Genomic DNA, 19,832 nt, shown 5'->3' on the forward strand with positions numbered 1-19,832 from the left:
CCACTCTCCCAAAGCCAACGGGTGCAAGAAGTCCACAAAGCCGAGGGTCATGTATCTCCTTTCCCAGTTTCCACGGCAAGGATTCCTTCTTGGAAAAGCATTGTAAATGGTCAAGGGGAACTAAATCTGACTGTGTAAGACTTTGTGACCTAGAAGACTGCATTCGTGCTCTCAAATTAGCTTTTCTTTGATAGTTTGATGAACAATTATGTCCATTCATATCAATTTTGGTTCATCTGGATAGGGAAGAAGACAAGAGCCCCAGTTTCTGGTCAAGGGTCTGTGTGCATAACATGGCCAAGTTGGCCAAGGAAGCACCACTGTACGACGTGTTTTGGAGTCTTTGTTCGGTATTTTGATAGCTGCAATTTGTGGTCACCTCGTAACAGGCTTGCTCTCTGTGTTTTGCTGGATATGCAAATAGTAATGGAAAATTCTGGTAAGAATGTGTCCATCTTATTGATTTTGTATTACATTCAACTGTCTTCAGGCATTAATACCGAGTAGACTTTTTCTAACTACACAAATTCCTATCTATTTACCTTATCAGTATGTTTTCTATCTTGCAGGGCAAAACACTCATTTGTTATTTCTATATTAGTCAAGCATCTTGAACACAAGACTGTCTTAAAAACAACCTGACATGCAGCTAAACATTATTGAAGTAACCACCTGTCTTGCTGCCCAATCAAAAGCTCAGAGTTCTGTAGCAATAATTGGTGCAATAAGTGATCTACTGAGGCATTTGCGCAGAAGCATGCAGTGCACGCTTAGTAAGTTAGACTTGGGTGATGACATGATCAAATGGAATAATAGATTTCAAAAGGCTGTAGATGGGTGCCTTGTTCAGTTAGCCAAGAAGGTAGGTTAATTAAGAATTTCTTAAAATTGTTTGGCTTCATACAGAGAAATATTTCAGAGGTGCTTGTGCTTATTACAAGTCCCATATGAGCACAATTTCAGGAATTAGAATTGTTCAAGATTTCACAGGAAATTCATGCAATGACCATGGCTTTTCCTGAAAAATGTGTATAATTTTGGCAGCAGCAACTGTCTGCAACCATTGCTAATGTAATGATTTTGATTTGTGGCTCTGCTATTTAGGTTGGTGATGCAGGACCTGTTCTTGACATGCTGGCTGTGATGTTGGAAAACATCTCAAGCACTGTATCAGTTGCAAGGGCAACCATTTCTGCAGTTTATCGCATGGCACAAATAATTGCATCAGTACCAAATTTGTCCTATCAGAATAAGGCAAGTTGATGTAATCATTTTATTTAAAAATTTATTTAGTATACTTTTATGCAGTGTTATTTCGAATTTCCTGATATTATGTCCAGCCTCCATTTTACATTGCAGGCATTTCCTGAATCCCTGTTTCATCAATTGCTTTTAGCTATGGTCCACCCGGATCGTGAAACACATGTGGGGGCACACCGTGTCTTCTCTGTTGTGCTTGTTCCATCATCTGTGTGCCCTCATCCTTCTTCAGCTAGTATGGGTTCATATAAGATACAGGATCTTCAAAGAACGCTCTCAAGAACTGTCTCTGTCTTTTCATCTTCAGCTGCTCTTTTTGGGAAGTTAAGAAGAGAAATGTTTTCCTTGAGAGAAAGCACATGTCAGGACAATGTGGATAAGGTTTCTAATAGTGATGATGGACAACAGAATAGTGGCAATGATGCAAAACTTTATAAACTTCAGTCATCCCAAAGTCAGATGCGTAGCATAAAAGGCACTTCATTACCCTCAATTTCAGAAGAAAATCCTTCGAGCAATCCATACAGGGAAACGGTACATGCTAAACATGCTCATCAAGTATATACTATTAGATGAGCTGTCTAGAGTCACAGCTAATTTTTCCAAATATCACCACAACTTGACTCCTCCTATGTGCTAAACTTCAGGACCCAATTTCCCTTAGGTTGAGTAGTCGCCAGATTACATTGCTTCTTTCCTCCTTGCGGGCTCAGGCCATGTCACCTGAGAATACACCAGAAAACTATGAAGCCATTGCTCACACTTACTGCTTGGCGCTTTTGTTTTCTCGAGCTAAGGTAAATGCATTATATTTAGGGTGCTATGATTTTGTAATTGTTGCAATATTTCAATTGAAAAACTCTGTATATTTTGTGATAAGATTATTTATATGTAGAAATTGTAGAGTAATGTTGCATTAAGACATAACTTGATTTTGTTTGTCATCACACAAATACAGACCTGCATTTAGCATAGATACAGTCCTGGAATGATAGGACAGGTTTTTGTCTAATTGTCGATTAATATACTCATGCTATGATATACCATTCTTGTGATAATCGTATTTTTTTTTAATGATAGGTAGTCAACTTATTGCACTCGTCTTCAATTGCTTTTCAGATGGAGGAATATCGTTATCTTTATTTATTTTTGTTAACTTTCTAGTGCACAGGATGGTCTTTCTCCTAGAGGAAGATCTATCCAACAATAGAGTAGCAAGATAGGAGGAAGAAGCAGCAAAAAGAACTTTCAAGCTCACAGAACAATAGAGAAGAGAACTAGAAATTTCATTCAATTCAAGATGGCCTTTTACAAGGGCTAAGCACCCCTAATTTGGTACAATGTCCCTTTTCTGAAATTTTTTTAGCCTATTTAGGCATCAAAAGAAAAGAAACAAGAAGAGAGAAAAAGGAAGAGAATTTCACCTGGCTAGTTGTGAGATCAAGGCTGGTAATGGCTACAAATCCCCTCTCCAAGCTTTCCCTACTCCCCACCTCCTCCACACCCTCCCTGAATTCAAACGAGAGGAGAAAGGGTGAGAAGGCCCTTTCTCTCCTTTACCCAAATTCAAAGTTGGAGCTGATAAGTGCCAATCAGAACTGAGCTGAACCAAGTAGAACCAGGAAGTTCCACTTGGTTTGGACCAGTTCTACCATGACTTGAACTGAAACTAGGAACCATCCCAATGCTGTGTCACTTCAGGTTAGTGTTTCCGAACTGGGCGCTTTGGGAACAGTTCCATTATTCTTATTCATGAGTTAGTATATAAAAGTTTAATACCTTTGGTTCTATCTTGTGAATGAATCTCATTAGGGTAATAGGGTTACTTGAGGTCCATTCATGGTATGGACCACCACTTTATGTCTAGTCCCATCTGACTGAAAATTTTATTCCTGCCCCTTGATTTAAGTTTATTTCATGTTAGCCCTTGGATATACATACACAACTGTGTGCATAGCAGATATAACTGTGACAAAAATAGACCTGACTATGTGCAAAACTCTGGCCAAACTATTTACAGGGAGTAGACAAAATGCTAGCTGTGAACAGGCTAAACAACAAATGGCAGTCAAACAAAGGACTGGCTATCAAATTTTCCTTCTTATTGCTACAATACTACTTATGCTATCTTTTTTCTAACTTCATTCTTTTGTGATGCAGAATTCATTTAATGAGGTATTAGTTCGGAGTTTTCAGCTTGCGTTTTCATTAAGAAACATTTCACTTAGAGGAGAAGGTGAAGTTCAAAAAATTTGGTTTAATTCTATTGGTAGTGCAGATGATTGGTAGCTTCTTTTTAGCTGAAACTCATTGATTTTAACTAAGTCTTTTAAACTTCGTGAACCATACATAGTTCTATGCTTTAATTACTTCCTAATTATGGCAACTTTGATTTAAATCTCAGTGGAAACTTCTTGCTGACATAGGCTTGGCACATTTACATTTACCTCATGTATGTTGATTTAGGGTCCCAAACGTGCAGAAAATTTCATGGGGTTTGATGCAACTTTTGGCATGTCTGACAACGCCCCTTGTTCAAATGAATACTTGCAACGCAACTTAATTACATAATGAAACTACTCCATCTTTCCTTTAGGGCATCATCCTAAATATATATGCAAGCGGACTGATGCACCAAGAAGCTTCTCCCTTCCTCTCACACTCAAGGTAGATTCCCACCAAGAATTTGCAATGCAGACTAGGGTGGCTCTGAGAAATGTTGAGTCTGAAGGTGAAGTTAATTATGAAACTTTCAGCAAATGATAATGAAATCCATCAGATTTTAGAACTTATATTAAATATATGTAATATTTAAGAAGTTAGCAGCCATAGACTCACACATAGAAATATGATCCGACCATATAACATGGTCACGTACCAAGAAAATTCAGAACAGAATTTGATGATACAAAGAGGGCCCAAAGAATAGCAGCAACAGGTTTTAAGGGTCAAAAATAAATATGGACACATCAATCCTAAAGGTGAATGGTGTATTTTGTGAATGAAGAGACAGATACAAAGACGAAATAGATGAGTAGTGGGGAAAGTAGAAGTGTAGAACCAAGGTAAAAATACTCATACAGTCTCAGTAAACATAGGAAGGATTTTCACATCATGCTTGAATTTTCATGCATGAAAGCTATGCAAAGTAACCAATAAAAGGATGTGGAGACAGCTGGTTAGCTGCGATAACCAAGAAGAACAAAGAGAAATAAAGAGGAAGAATGGAGTAGAGGAGGAGGGATAGATTAAAGAAAGAGGAAGAAGAAGTGTAGGGGGATTATAGATATAGAGGCATCATAGGTATAAATATGATATCATACCATATTGCTCTGTAAATTACCAATGGTACCTGTATGTGTACCAGTACTTCATCCTTGGCTATATATGTAATTAACATCATAATTCTCATATATGCATACATTGAAAACCTATGAATATATAAGTCGATAGAAAAACAAGCATGCCATGCTAAATAATTACATTTTATGATGTTCTCATACTTTAACAAAATAAAGTACCATCCTAGTATATATTACTAGTTTTACCATGAAGCATAATGTACTAACTTAAGTCAACTTTGTCAGGAGCATGCAGAGTGTTAGAAGCAAGGATTCAGGTCTCAGCGGACGTCCCAGGACGTCGGGACGGGGTACCATCCCGTGTGTTGGAACAGGCCATCCTGCTAGCATCCCAACGTCCTAATCGGGGCGTCTTAGAACATCTTCTATCTTAAGTGTCGAGACGGGACGGGATGGTGACGCATCTCGTTCCATGAAAAAATCGGGACAGTCCTGTTATACGGAATTTAAAACCTTGTCAGAAGCTTGACTCTTGCAATATGTTGGATTTGCAATACCCTAGTTAGTGACAACAAATTATAAGATAAAATATTTAAAATTGATTTTAAGTTATGCGTCCGGATGGTACCATTTTCTGTATCTATTTAGATGGACCTAGAATGATGAAAACAAAGAAGTATTGGCTTACTAGAGCTAAGTTTGGTCGATAATTGATAGTGGGTGGAATGCAACATTTTGAAATGGGTGCAATGCCTCTAGTGGGAAATTGGTCACAAGGTACCATTTAAGTTCTTGAGATACAAAGATATGCCATTGGATTTTACATTTACGTGTGTACGGGCATGCATGAATTTGTGTCACGTACTTGTGTTCATAGCCGAAACACGCATACTATTAAGTGGGAACTAATTCTTTAAACTATGTTGGGAAGATCTTCTCACAAGCAACTGAGTTACAAATGTCCAAAACATGTTGATATCCTTCTAACTATTTTGTGGTGACCATAACAGGCTTGATAGTTTTTACAACATATATGGTTATATGTGTCAAAGAAGTGGCTTGATCTTCTTCGGTATAATTTATGAGTTATTCCAACTTTTATTACTTAGCCCTTGCTTTGTATAGAACAGTTTAGTGCCTGTATCCAGCTTTTGTCATCAACTTCCTATACTATCTTTGCATGTCAAGGATTAGCATCATCCCATGCTATGAGGGGCAATACTGCAACAGTAACCCACTTCTTGTACATACTAGGTCGTTGCTTTTATAGTTAACTTTTTGAGGACCATACTCTCACATTGTATAACAACCTAGATGATTTGTTTTATTTGTCATTTTATCGATAAATTCTTTTTTTGATAAAATCAACTTCAGCAGCTGATATTTTTTTTTACCCTCTATAGGTATAATGCCGCCATCACGACGCCGATCCCTTTTCACTTTGGCAACATCCATGATTGTTTTTTCGGCAAAGGCTTTCAATATTATACCTCTAATTCCAATTGCTAAGTCATCACTCACTGAAAAGACGGTAAGCAATTGTTTTGGAGTTGGATCATGTAATATAATGTGTATCTCTTTTTCTTGCCTTGCTTTTTTTTTTTTTTTTTTTCAGTTGGATCATGTAGTACAACATCCTGGACAAGGCCTATCTACATTGGGTGCCAGAGGCCTAGATAGCAATATGAAACAATTTGTCGATGCTTCATCAAAATATTTTAGTTCAGTCTATCTAGACATAATCAGCATCACCTGTCCCTCTTCATATACAAGGTAAATGAGAAGGGACACCTGGGTGGACAAAGTTTCAGTCTGCTCAACTCATACCCCATTGGGTAAGATCTGATGGCTAGATTTCACTTGGAATCCCAAACAACTATGGTGGATGCTATTCACTTGGAGCATTGGATCCTTACCAAACAGATCACTGAACTTTCAGTCCCCTCATTAAAATGGTGCCATTTCTTTGCATACAATTGTGTTATTATTCGATCATATATGTGCATTCAAAGAATGGAATATTTGATTCACCTCATTTCTTTAGGCATTGATGGAAAATAAAAAAAAATTAGGTGATTTTAGGTGCTTTTACATTTTAGGAACTCCTTAAGTGATTTTAAAGTAGGTTTAAGAGTTCTTTTTTGAGTGGAACTAGAGTGAGAAGGTCTTACTTCGGTGTATGTTAAATTGGATAAGTGATAAAGTTGTTAGGATTTGACTCTTAGTTGTTTTAGATATCTTTCTATCATGGTATATGATACCAGAGTGAACCACTCAGTTCAATTGGTAATGTACCATGATTCATGATCTCGATATGAAATGGAGCTCAAACCATCTGATTCTGGTCCTTATTGGGCGGAACCATTCAATTTCAGGCAAAGTTTTAAATCCCGTGGGACGGAGGTGTCCCGCCATCTTTATGGAACGGGACGCTCCACTGTCCCATCCCGATAGCCATCCCGATCATGCATTCCGATAAATATCCTTCATCTTTCTTTCTTTTTTTTTCTTTCTTTGTTTTTTCTTTTCTTCTTTTCTTTCTTTTTCTTCTATCTTCCTTTCTTTCCTTTTTTGTTCTTTTTGTCATTCCTTCCTTTCCTTCTTTTTTTTCATTTTTTATTCTTTTTCTTTCCTTCTTCCTTCTTTCCTTCCTTTTTTTTCTTCTCCCTTCCCTTCTTTCTTTCATTTTTCTTCTTCTTCTTTCCTTTCATTTTTTCTTTTTTAATCATCCTTTCTTTCTTTCTTCTTCTTTTTTTGTATGGATAGGTTTCAGAGTCCCGATCCTGTTTTCTTATAGAAATGGGCCGGGATGCTCCCCATCCTTTCGGGACGTAAAATCTTGGTTTCAGGCAGTTTAGCCTAGTAATGGTCTGATCCGAACATGATTGACCCTTCCTATTCAATAATTTAGGATAGTTCAGCTTGGTACGAATCAATATGGTACGATAACAATATGATACCATATCAATTAGTCACCGGTATACCATCTAGTACCGAGACTACGAATCTTGCTTTCCACATGGGATTTAATGGGATTAATAAATTTGCATTTTAGGGAAGTTTTTGGATGTACGAATGGAGATAAATTACTCAATTATTAGAAGTCCTAGTTTACTCCGAACAGACCTAATCCAAGTCATAAAAATTACAAAAGGGCCCTATATAATGGCCATGGAAAGGTCCTGTATGTCATTTATTTTAATAAGAAATAAAGGATTTCTCTGGCCCGGACAGCAGGGTTGTGCATCACTCTTTCTTAGGTCCACCTATGCTTTTGAAGACCATTCCTTGGGTGTCCTGCATTGGAAATTTTCTTTTCAGTGTTGAGTCTTATGTCCATGTTATCCATGTTTTCTACAAGATATACTTGTCTGTATTTTAATGTTCAGGTACTATTAAATAGACTTGCCCGTTTCCTTGTTGCTACCATGTAGGCATTATCTGTAGGGGCATTACTTTGCCTCTTTTGTGGTATTAGCTGTATCTAATGGGCCTTATCCTGTCAACATAGGGTTGGTGATGATTGTTTAGGTAATAGGTTTTTTGATATGACACTGTAGTAGCTGAGTGTATAAATGCATATTCATCATGATTTCTCTTTAAACTAAAAACTAACTTTCAAAGGACGATGCTATCCACCAGGTTGATCCATTTCTCCAATTGGTTGATGATGGCAAACTGCAGGCTGTGAATACTGTAACTGATCTTTTGACAAAAGTTTATGGATCGAAAGAGGATGATAATGCTGCTCTGGAATCTCTTTCAGCACTAGCAATTATGGAAAATCAATCAAAAGAGTCCATGGTTTCTGTGATTGTGAACAGCTTGGAAGATTCACTAAGAGTAACTGCCATCATAAACTTTTTAAGAATTTTCTTTTTTGGTTTAAAATATGTTAAAAAATGGTAAATGATTTATTGACTTCTGTGTCCTTCTGCAGTCAGAGTTATCTGCCATAAGAATGCAGTTGCTTGATGACTTTTGCTCTGATGATGCATGCCCACTGGGGACTCTGTTCACGGTGTCACCTGGACAGAGTACCCCATTTGGTTCAAAAACAAACTCTATATCTCAAAAGGTAGTCACTAACTTTTTTCAGTTGATTTTCAATGTCAGCATTGTGTGAAGATGCCTATTTTTGAACTTTTACAGGTCATACCTTCAGCTTTTGCAATAGATGATGATATCTTTACAGAAGCATCTGATAGTCCAGCAGATTACAAATCAAATTTGTGCAAGGACACCAATCTCCTAAGCGTGAACCAGCTACTAGATTCAGTATGTTTCCAACTTGGTGTCTTTCATACTTAGATTTTCACAACACAAAAGTAATTAGAAAATAGAAAATCCGCATAACTAGGTACAATTGAGGTTTGCTAGGAGTTCCTTTTTGGTACGAAGATCCTCGCTACCATGATATTTAGAAACAAGCCATAATTGTATAGTCTAGCATGTGCACTTGAATCATTTTGTACGGTGAATCTCTAAATCCATTTTTCTGGTGCTTCTGTTTACCGTCCAGACCCAATTAGGGAATGGCCAGGGATAAGTGGACTTGGAGTGGATGCTGATAGGAAAACCCACTTTTGAAATGCACAGAGTTACTATCTGTACCGAGTTTGATGTAGCACGAAATATATTTTCCTCTCTCCGGTTCATCCAGAAATTAACGAGTTAATACATGCTTAGGTCAATACGTATTGGTGGGTGAGGCCATTGAGGAATTTATAATGAACAGCAGAAGTTTGAAGCATGTTGACTAGGACCTGGTTATCTTTTTTCCTCCATTCTTAGAAAGTAGACTACCAAAGAATTTACATCAAAATGTCAAAACTACCAAAGAAGTATGTGGACTGTTTGCCTCAGTATTTTTGCCTGGATAAGACCTAATCATCAAATCAAGCATTTGGTTAGTCCTTGAAACCCATAACAGCCAGCTGTGCCCATGTTGTAACCAGCAACACAAGTTCATGGTGAAATTTAGTTATTTTGTACCTTATATCCTGATCTCAATATTCTTGGGCCTTTTATAATTCTTCAGATCTGGTTGATATTTCTGTAGCTTCTTTTACTAATAATATACTGCCTTTTTTATCCTTTCTGGCCTTTATCTTCTTTATTTTTTAACCTGTTCTTACCAAGCATTTGATACATGGTCTCCTTACAAGTTACAACATATGTCCGATGTTCTTAATTGGATTCACATGGTGACTTGCTGTATGGTCAATTGCAGATATGGATACATAGCTCAGAGCTAATCATGTCCCTTGGTTCATGACATATGTGCATCATGGTGATACGTTTATGCTACCTATACCCAGACAGGCCAGTCCATTAGATGCCAGAATGACTTTATGGCTTATGTCTCTAATTGTTTACTTCGCCAATGAATTAGATTAACATTGGAACCAATAGGAATATTGATTACAAATAGTGAAGCTGTTCCATTGCCTCTAGATATCTTTTTCCATACAACTGCTGAATTTGTTCTGAGATGGTTATACAGCTTAGCAGCACTAGCAGCATTAGCAGCATCGATTGCTTAGTCACTGTCATTCAGCTTGAAAGTGTGAAAGGGCCATTCTGTATAGTTGGGCACCTGGGCTTCAATATCCAAGCACTAAGAGAAGCTTCAAACTATGAAGCCATTTTGGCTAATCTATCAGGGCTCTGGCAATTGCTAGAGGCCCAACTATCTCTCAGTCAATATACATCAAGAGTGAGTTAAGTTAGATGAGGTGACCAATGTGCTCATATCTACCAACTGATCACTTAATTTGAAACTCTTCTTCCATCAGACCATCCAGGGAATTATGTGAAACGTAGATCATGAAGCATAAGCTAGCTCAACATTCCTTCCTCACCATTTCAGATTTAATCCTCCCACTTGGATGCTGTCCTCAACCTTATATTTCAAGCCTTTTATCTCACAGCTGCTGAAACATCTTCGGTAAATTGAATAGATTGTTCAGAACATGACCAACAGCCTACCAAGAGTTATCTTTTATTTTTGCGGCATCGGGTACTTAACAGAGCATAATAGGTTTTCCAGACACTGATTTCATGTATGCTAGACTATATGGTTACTCATCATATAGTTTTTAAGAATTCAACTCTTTTCGCATGCTTGCTTTCATAGCCTCTCTTTCAGATTCACATCGCCCAACTTTGCAATGTACACAGGATCTTCAATCATAGTGCTTTACTGGCACTTTTGGTTGTCCTTTATGTTCTGTATCTTTTGATTGCTTAGTTTTTGTTAGCAGGTAATTAACTTTGGATTTAGGCTTTCTGACCTTTCTTATCCTGTGTAAAGCTTAAAAAGATGCAAGTGTACATGCACAGGTCCTGTAGGTATACTTACAATATCCTAGATCTATCTTTTCCTACCTACCATGCCCCCATTTTCCCATTGGTGATATAGTATGTCATTATCATGGAAATACTGCTTGCTGCAAAAAGATATTATATTATTTTCCATGCTTTGGGTGACGGATCCTTCTCAACTTTCCAAAATGTGCACAATGAAGGTAGGTAAAGCATTTTATTTTCAGATACTTATTACCAACTTATTATCCAATGCCCCTTTTGGTTTGACACACGTTTTGGCCGGTGAGAATCAACATTTTATATTCCACAGATGGTGCTACAGTTAGGGGTCAAATGGCTCAGATGGTTGGGTCGGTATCTACTCCCACATGCATGAAATATGGTCCACTTTGGCTCTAGCTATCTCGGATTTTGGTGGACCCGAGTGGCTTCAATGGGACTTGACCATTTGGAGCCTCACGGTTTTATTCTTTAAAAGGCACCTCACGGGGGAGAGAAGTTCCCATTCCATATAAGTGAGTTTTTCTTGACTCAACCGATGTGGGATTAAAGGTGCCCTCCTCCCACAATAGTATGCCCCCAGTCAAGGGGGACTCTGTATGCTAAAGGTGATCCTTCCTCTAGCACGATTTTGTTGCTGTTAGGGATTGAATGGCTTGGATGGTTGGGTCGGTCTCTGCTTCCACATGCATGAAGTATTATCTACTTTGGCCCTGACTATCTCGGACTTCAGTGGGTCCTGGTGGCTTCAATGGGCCTTGGCCATTTGGAGCTTCATGGTTTTGCCCTTTAAAAGTGATTCACAGGGGAGAGAAGATCTCATTCCATATAAGCTAGAGTTTTTCTTGACTTACAACCGATGTGGGATTAAAGATGCCCTCCTCTCACAACAGATAATATTATGTAAATGTGCTAATGACATAATTGCATTGTCGTGTTTAATTTCAAAATTCTTAAAAGATCTTGTCTATGTTTACATCAATCTCCCATGAGATCTTGACCTTCTGTTGATACTCTTCTTTAACAATGATGCTTTTATAAGCAGATTGATGGTTTAAACAATGTTTCAAAAATTGCTACCAAGGTCCGTACCGGTTTTTGATCGGGTACTGTACCGTACCGACAATAAAAAATTCAAAAAAATCCCACCCAGCGGCAAAAAAAAATTAAGCCGAATCGATACTGTACCGCACCATACCACATGGTATTGGACGGTTCAGGCCGATACCATACTGAACCGATCGGTTCGGTCCGGTTCAGATCATTTTCCGAAAAATCGATCTGAACCGAATCGGTTCTCCGCCGGTATGGTACAGGGTACGTCGGTCCGGCTCGGTACGGAATACCATGATTTAAAGAGATCATTTTCATATTCTTGTTACTTTGTATTCTTGAAGATGCTTTTGCATTTTGCCATATTTCTGTGCTTCTAGTTCTTGAGTAGGACTTCCTACTTGTTCTACCTATAGATACACCATCTTATCTGTTATTTTTGGGCATTTGTCTTCGGATCAATTTTGTTCAGTTTTCCCAAGATCATGGCTATCTAGTGAAAGTACTACATTATTTACTTTTGTCCACTAAATGTATTCTTGTTAATACAGCAGTATGGTTTTGATTTTTGGCTCTCTGGTATGCATTAGAAAAACTTTGACTGATCCATCTTAGATGAACCAAAATATATCATTTCAAAAACACAGGACTAATTTCATAAAACTGTTAAGGTAATCATATAAATAATTGAAAAAAAAAAAAACATCTAAAAGCTTTTGGAAATGTATATTTAAGTGACTTTTTCATGTCATTTGAATTCATAAGCGGTAAGGTTTTCAATCAAATCTATCTGTATTGGCATAATCATTCCTTTCGTAAGGCCTATGTAATAACTGTTATGTTCTTTAAACCTTTGCACAAAGTTGAGTTCTCTATATTCTTTAGCTGAAAATGATGCATCAAACTAAGGTCTCTCTTTATAACTGCATTTCATAATTCAGGTGCTAAAGAGATATACTTGTGCAGGTTTTAGAGACAGCAACACATGTTGGAAGATTATCCGTATCAAGCACCTCTGATGTGCCATTCAAAGAAATGGCTAGTCAATGTGAGGCTCTTTTGGTGGGAAAGCAACAAAAATTATCTGTTTGCATGAGTACCCACAACAACAACAATTTTTCCTGAGTGGCCTTTCACAAGATGACAAAGAAATGAAACATTCCTCACACTTGTGCACAGAACAATTACAAATGGTAAACTCCAAACCTTAAAAAAAAAAAAAAAAAAAAAAATGCGGCAAATGCATAAGCATTAGAATGTCAATAAGCATGCATGTGTTTATTTAATCATAATGTGCATTATTTTGTGGCAACAATAATGAAAAATTGTTGAACAAAGTTGAACTCTTAGTCCATGAATTTTCATGATTGTTTCAGAACTGTGCTTATGGAAAGCCAGAAATTCTTTCTTCAAAAATTTCATCTCTTGCTTGAAGTTTACCCCTTTTATGTTCTTTTTTCCTCTTCTTTTCCTGTTCCTAACTCAGAAGAATGAAGCTATTCTCACTTTTTGTCAAGTTAGAATTGCCTGATCCATTCTGTTTTTCATATGTTTTGCTTCTTTTTTAAAGAAGTTATTGATGTTCTCGTGTTTCGTTGGACTCACCCATAATTTTAAAGAAACATCTACTTTTTGTGTCTAAAACATGTTAATATTCAGAATATCATTCTGAACATTCTATCAAAGCAATAAGATATATGGGAAAACTTGTTAAATGTTGCAATTTTTACTCCACTCCCTCTCTTTTACTGGACAAGCAATATATTTCAGTAAAAATTTTTGATTTCTTGCCCACCTTTTTTATGCTTATTATGTTTCCCTTTCAAAAAAAAAATTGTATTCAGCTAATCTCCTCCAAAATGCAGATTGGCAATCCCTTCGTTGAGCCGAACTTCAATGCATATGCATGCACGGTAACTGCCACCACTACCCTTCTGTTCCCCACCGAATACCAATGCCAGCCCCAGTTCAGGCTCCCCGCTTCAAACCCATTTGATAATTTCCTAAAAGCTGCTGGCTGGTGAAGTGGTTATGTTTCTGGAGTATACTAATACCACCCTCCATTATAATCACGTAAAGTGAGTGGTGACCAGAGTTGAATGTTCCAATATTCCGCATTCTGTGGCTAAATAGCTCTTGCTTGCATCTCCATATGCCATTCCACTGAAGGACCATCTATGTTGATTGCTTAGCAAGTGCATATTATTTCATATCTCATCCCCTTCGTTCTTTCATTATATTCATTCGTTCAGAGTGGAAGTTCCAAAAGATTCATGGAAGAGGTGACTCCAAGTTTGTATGTCATCGTTAAGAGTGATAATGCGTTAATGTCATGATGTAATTATCTGTGCTGTGCTATTGTTATAGATGGATATATTTCTGAATATGGGGAGAAGACCCTCTAATAAACTTCAATGCTTGATTGAAGCGCGAAACATTTCATAGTGTTTGTTTGCCTGGGATAGGTTGTCAACTTAAATGGCAGCACCTATTCAATCAAAGCTTAGAATCAATAAAAGAATAATCATGCCTGCCCTATTCTGTAGACAACAGAAATAATCTCACAATATCATATACTTTTAATTTAATACTACTAGATAAAATACTCAAGGAGTGGGAATTTTACCTCAGTCATGCTGCCCTGTAGAATAAGGGCTTCCCAACTTTGCCTCATCGGCTCGTCTCGAGCGGTAGCTCTTCTACATGATAAATAGAAGGTAAGAAAGAGTGGAAAAATGAGAGAGAGAGAGAGAGAGAGAGGGGGGGGGGGGGGGGTGTATGTGAGAGAGAGAGGGGAGGGGGATGGGGGGGGTGTGATCTCCCCGCTTAATCGAATTTTATTCTCCAAATTAGCAATACCTAAGTCATCAAAACGATAAGGATATATATTTTGTAAATCTCTTCCTCAATTTCTCAAATACTCTCCTTCTTTGTATAATTCCTTTACTTCCTTTACTGGGTCTTAACACGAGAATGGGATGGAGCGTGGTATGTACTCTCATAATTTGCTTCTTTCTATCAATAATCTTAATGGCTGATCTTCATAGGATAGATCTTTTCGGAAGTCTATAGCTTCAAGCTCTACGATATAGATAGGATTTGATACATATTTTTGAACATTGATATGGGGAAAATATTATATCTCAGGGTTTATTTGGTTGAGATATGTCATATTATGAGATAAGCTCATTATTTTTAGAATCATCTATCTAAAAAAATGATTATAGGAGGAAATATATTTTATCATGTTTAATTGAAATTCCTTCAAAAAATAGCACTAATAAAGGATCACTGTGCCTGATTGGGCATACTATTATATAGAAATATTGTCAAATTTTTAAACAGTTTACAAAATGGCATTGGTATTTTTTTTCAATCTATTTGTTAGCCATTTATGACCCACTTACATTGAAGGCTATTAGGATGGACCATTTTTAATATCAAAATATATTTGTATGAGTTAATATTTTTTAAAGTGAATTATACTTATAGTATAAAATATATTTATAATTATAAATAATTTTTAATATATTTTTATGCCAAATTTATTATTATATATTTATTAATTAATGATTAATAATCAAAATTTACTATAAATATATTAATATATGAATTATAACATTATTTATAAATAATAGTGTTAATATTTTAAAATTTTACTTATTTATTATATTAGTTATATAATATAATCAATATAATGTTCATATAATATTAATATCATATTAGTGGGCATTTCCATTAAGCAATGACTATTTCATTTTACCTCCTCTCATTAGTTTGGCATGGAAAAAAAAATACTATCCTCCTGTTATCATTTCTGATATTAGATTTATTTTTTCATACTAGATTATCTTCAATCCAATGAACTTTTAAAAGAAATAAGAAAGTTACAAAGAAATGCCATGGTTATTTGGCTTTACCTAAAGTCCCACGGAGATCTTACCAAAAAAAGGTCTTATGGAGAGAGATGCTTGCTTTTCTTTGGAAAAGGAGATTCACAATTTTAAAATGAGATAGAGAGGAGGGAGCAGGAACGCCTGTTAGTGTTGTAGTTTCCAATATCCTCCTATAACTTCATCGTAATCAAGATGTAGAAAGATTTTTATTTGGAAGTAAGAGAAATAGAAAGATTTTTAAAATTTAAATATGTCTATCTTAATCTTTTATCAAAAATTGAGATTGAGATCAATCTAGGATGATCCAAAACTAATGCAAAAGATAGGGGAGAATTAAGAGAAGGTGGGAGCCACTTGTCACCGTGAGGAGGGACCAACCCTTCCGCATGTATTAGATGTATAAGGTGCTTTGAAACCGAGAGACATTTCACTCTGCCCATGATATCCATCTTATTTGTAGAAATTAGGTCACTCCATAAACACATTCAAGAGGAGTTAGGGCCTCAAATAGGAATAGAAAAATGTGACTCCCATTCTAACTATTTGATTAGAGGAAGACTCATCCCAATTCTGATTTTGAGACAGAATGCGAATGGCTTAATCATTTTAAAACCTAATCCTGACTCTTTTCTAAGAATTCAGATCTCTATTCCAATTCTAGTTTCAGTCATGAACCAAATGCTTCAGCGGATATAACCATTTCGATCTCCATTCCAATTCATTTCAATTTCAATTATGATCACGAACGAAACATCTGCTCAATATATTTATATTGAAGTAGCATAATAAATTTGATTTTATTGGAAAAAAAATTTATTATGATGATCCCATATACAAGCAAGCTAGGTTTCCACAGTTGCCACAACTTGAGCTGCTCGCTAGTGACCAAATAGGCGTCCATCATTCTATCAAAAAAAAAAAAAAAAGCGTCCATCATGAAGGAAGCTTGAGATCTCACGGGTTGTCAAAGGCCAACATAGGTCCCTCACCATACCAACAACATGTTCCTAAGATAAAAACGCTAAAACGGCCTTGATAAATGACTGGTGACGTTCTTGCTAAAAGGAGACAAACATGAGGAGAGAGAAACTCATGAGGAGAGAGATACTATAGGTCTTTTTACGGCACATGCAAAATAATATTGACCGCCGTCACAGCCATTCATAAACCATCCATCATCTTAAACCATTCATGGCTACAGTCAGCTCAATCATTCGCATGGTACATGAAATTTCACTGTCATAGTCATTAATCAAGTTTCCACCATCATAAATAATTAATCCAGATGCAAATTGATCAGATTGGATTGGGTCACGGGTGATCGCGATCCAATCCAACAGAATATCAGATTAGATCAAATCGGTTTCATAACTAAAATTTTCGATTCGATAGATCATTCAGATCGGATCAGATCTATGTGTAATCTTGTCCTAATACAAAAAAAATTCAAACCTAGATTATATTCAGATCAAATGTAGACAATCATATTTTAATTATCCTAAAATCAACTACTATTGACCATACAAAATGGACCTCTTAATATAAATTAAGATATAAAAATAATTTTTATTTTTTAACCTATCTTTATGTAAAAGATGTTGCTTATACAAATCTTAAATCACAAGTTAAAAACTCGAACGGATTCGGATCCTAATGGTATATTGGGTTTGGATCGAGTCAAATCCCACACTAGAAGATCTAAAATTTTATTAGAAATCAAATGAAGTGGATTGGATCAGGTCGAAATAGAATTCAATAAACTCAGACTTATCTTAAAAATAAAATAGATCTAATTTTAAAACCTAATCATGCCATACAGATCCTTTAAAGTGGATTAGATTGGATCTAAGCAGGTCGACTAAAATTGAACTATTGATCAATCCGACTCACTTGCGGTTTGTATTACCGTCCTTGTTAATAAAAAGGCATTAACATAAAGTACAACACATAATTCAAAATCTACATTTCATGGCCGAACCTTTCAACCATCCACGATGGGCCTTTGTATATATCATTTACCAAAATATGCAAATTTAAACCTTGATACCGATGTATATTTTATTTTTAGATAAATAACAGAAATACTTCTTCAATTTTAATTTAATTTTATTTATATCTTTGTACTTTAAAAAGTATCAAACTGATCCTTCTAGTTATTGATATATTCTAATGTGATCCAACCATTCATTTTACCAATCAACAGTATTAGATTTCTTTCTCAATAGACGAAAATACCCCTTATTTATGGATGAGCTTGAAGGAGGAAGAAGATGAGAAGAAAAAGTAGATGAGGGAAAGGAGAGGATGAGAGAAGGGACGTTGATAAAGAATGGATCAGAGGAAGAGAAGGAGGACGAGAAGAAGAAGAAGGTGGAGAAGAAGAAGAAAGAAAGAATGGATTGCCGATGGGAAGGGACGGAAGTAGAAGGGGCCGCCGTGAAGAAGATGACTTATGGACGATTTGGAGGAAGAAGAATGAGGAGATGAAATGAATAATGAGAAAGGAAAAGAGGTAGAGGGAGCCATCATGGAGGAGAAGAAATGAGTGGGAAGAAAGGATCTTTTATCGATAAAAAGAGGTGGATGCAGAGAAGGCCATCTAAAAAGATAGAGCTCATGGGTTGATTTAGAAGAGAAAGAGGTTGAGAAGGAGGAAGAAAATGATAAAGAGTGGGAGGAGGGAAGAGGGACCACCGGCAAAGAATAGGATGGAGGAAGAAAAAAAAAAGACAAGAGGATTGGGAGGAAGAAGATGGAGAAGGAAAGAAGGGACGGAGGTGGAGGCTACTATGGAGGGGATTGGTTTATGAATGGCTTGGAGGAGGAGGATGAGGAGCAGAAATGGATGGAGAGGAAGATGAAGAGATGAAAAAATGGGTGGAGAAAGGGGAGGACAAAAATGGAAGAGGGAGAAAGAAGAGAAAGAGGAGGAGGAGAAATGAGTGATAAGGTGAGGAGGAGAAAGAAAAGGAGAAAAGAGAAGGAAAAAAGAGGGACTTCGACAATGGAGGAGAGGATCAATCAGAAAGGAGGAAAGAGGAAGATGATGAAAAAATAGATATTTTTGTCATTTTAAAAAATTTTATTAATGAAAATAAATAATGGGATCACATCGGAACATATCGATAATTAGAAAGGATAGTTTGATACTTTTTAAAGTATAGAATATATAAATAAAATTAGATTAAAATTAAGAAGATATTCCTATAATTTATTCTTTATTTTTTTTGGCTCCTAAACCACGTAGTATCACCATAAATATAATTATATACACACACACACCTAGGGCTGTTAAAATATGATCCAACCCGACCCGTGTTCAACCTGCCATAAACAGGTTCAGATTTAGGCTAAACGGGTTTGGGTCATAAACAGATTGGCCGGTTTAATCCGTTTAATAATTGGATCAGATTTAAATTTTAGATATCTGATCCGTTTAACCCGTTTAATATCTAGGTCGGGTTGAATCAGATAACCTATTTAATCTGTTTAATCTATTTCTGACCTATTTAACCTGATTTGTTTAACCTGTTTAACCCATTTAAGACGTGTTTAACCTGTTTATAATCTGTTTAACTTGTTTCTGACCTATTTAACCCGACATATTTAACCTATTTAATCCATTTAATATGTTTAACCTAATTTGACCTATTTAATAAATGGGTTAAACGGATCAGATCGAGTTATCTGTTTAATAAATAGATCGGATTTAGATTTGAATCTTTGATCCATTTAATAAATAGATCGAATTTTGGTTGATGATTTTTTGATCCGATCTGTTTATGATTCGATCCGTTTATGACTCGATCAGATCCGATTGCCACCCCTACACATATCCACCCACCAAAGCATGCAAATTTAAACATTGATAACGATGTATATTTTTTTTCTTTATCAAAAAAAATGACGTACATTTTTTTATTTTAATCCCTAGACCAGCTATCATATATTATCACCATAAATATAATAATATCTTTGAAATTTATGAATC

General features: G+C 36.2%; 1 protein-coding gene across 1 annotated transcript; it reads left to right on the forward strand.

Moving 5' to 3' along the window:
- The first annotated feature begins 618 nt into the window (after positions 1–618).
- LOC105036814 (protein SEMI-ROLLED LEAF 2) lies at positions 619–14,382 on the forward strand. The gene is given in 12 exon segments (XM_073244810.1): positions 619–862; positions 1,105–1,254; positions 1,360–1,794; positions 1,908–2,057; positions 3,421–3,496; positions 5,966–6,093; positions 8,205–8,405; positions 8,503–8,640; positions 8,715–8,840; positions 12,912–13,044; positions 13,047–13,138; positions 13,811–14,382. Coding segments are annotated over 12 exon segments (2,007 nt in total). The 5' UTR covers positions 619–643; the 3' UTR covers positions 13,970–14,382.
- The last annotated feature ends 5,450 nt before the right edge of the window (positions 14,383–19,832 follow it).

This window comes from Elaeis guineensis, chromosome 10, assembly GCF_000442705.2.
Source record: "Elaeis guineensis isolate ETL-2024a chromosome 10, EG11, whole genome shotgun sequence".
Taxonomy (NCBI): domain Eukaryota; kingdom Viridiplantae; phylum Streptophyta; class Magnoliopsida; order Arecales; family Arecaceae; genus Elaeis; species Elaeis guineensis.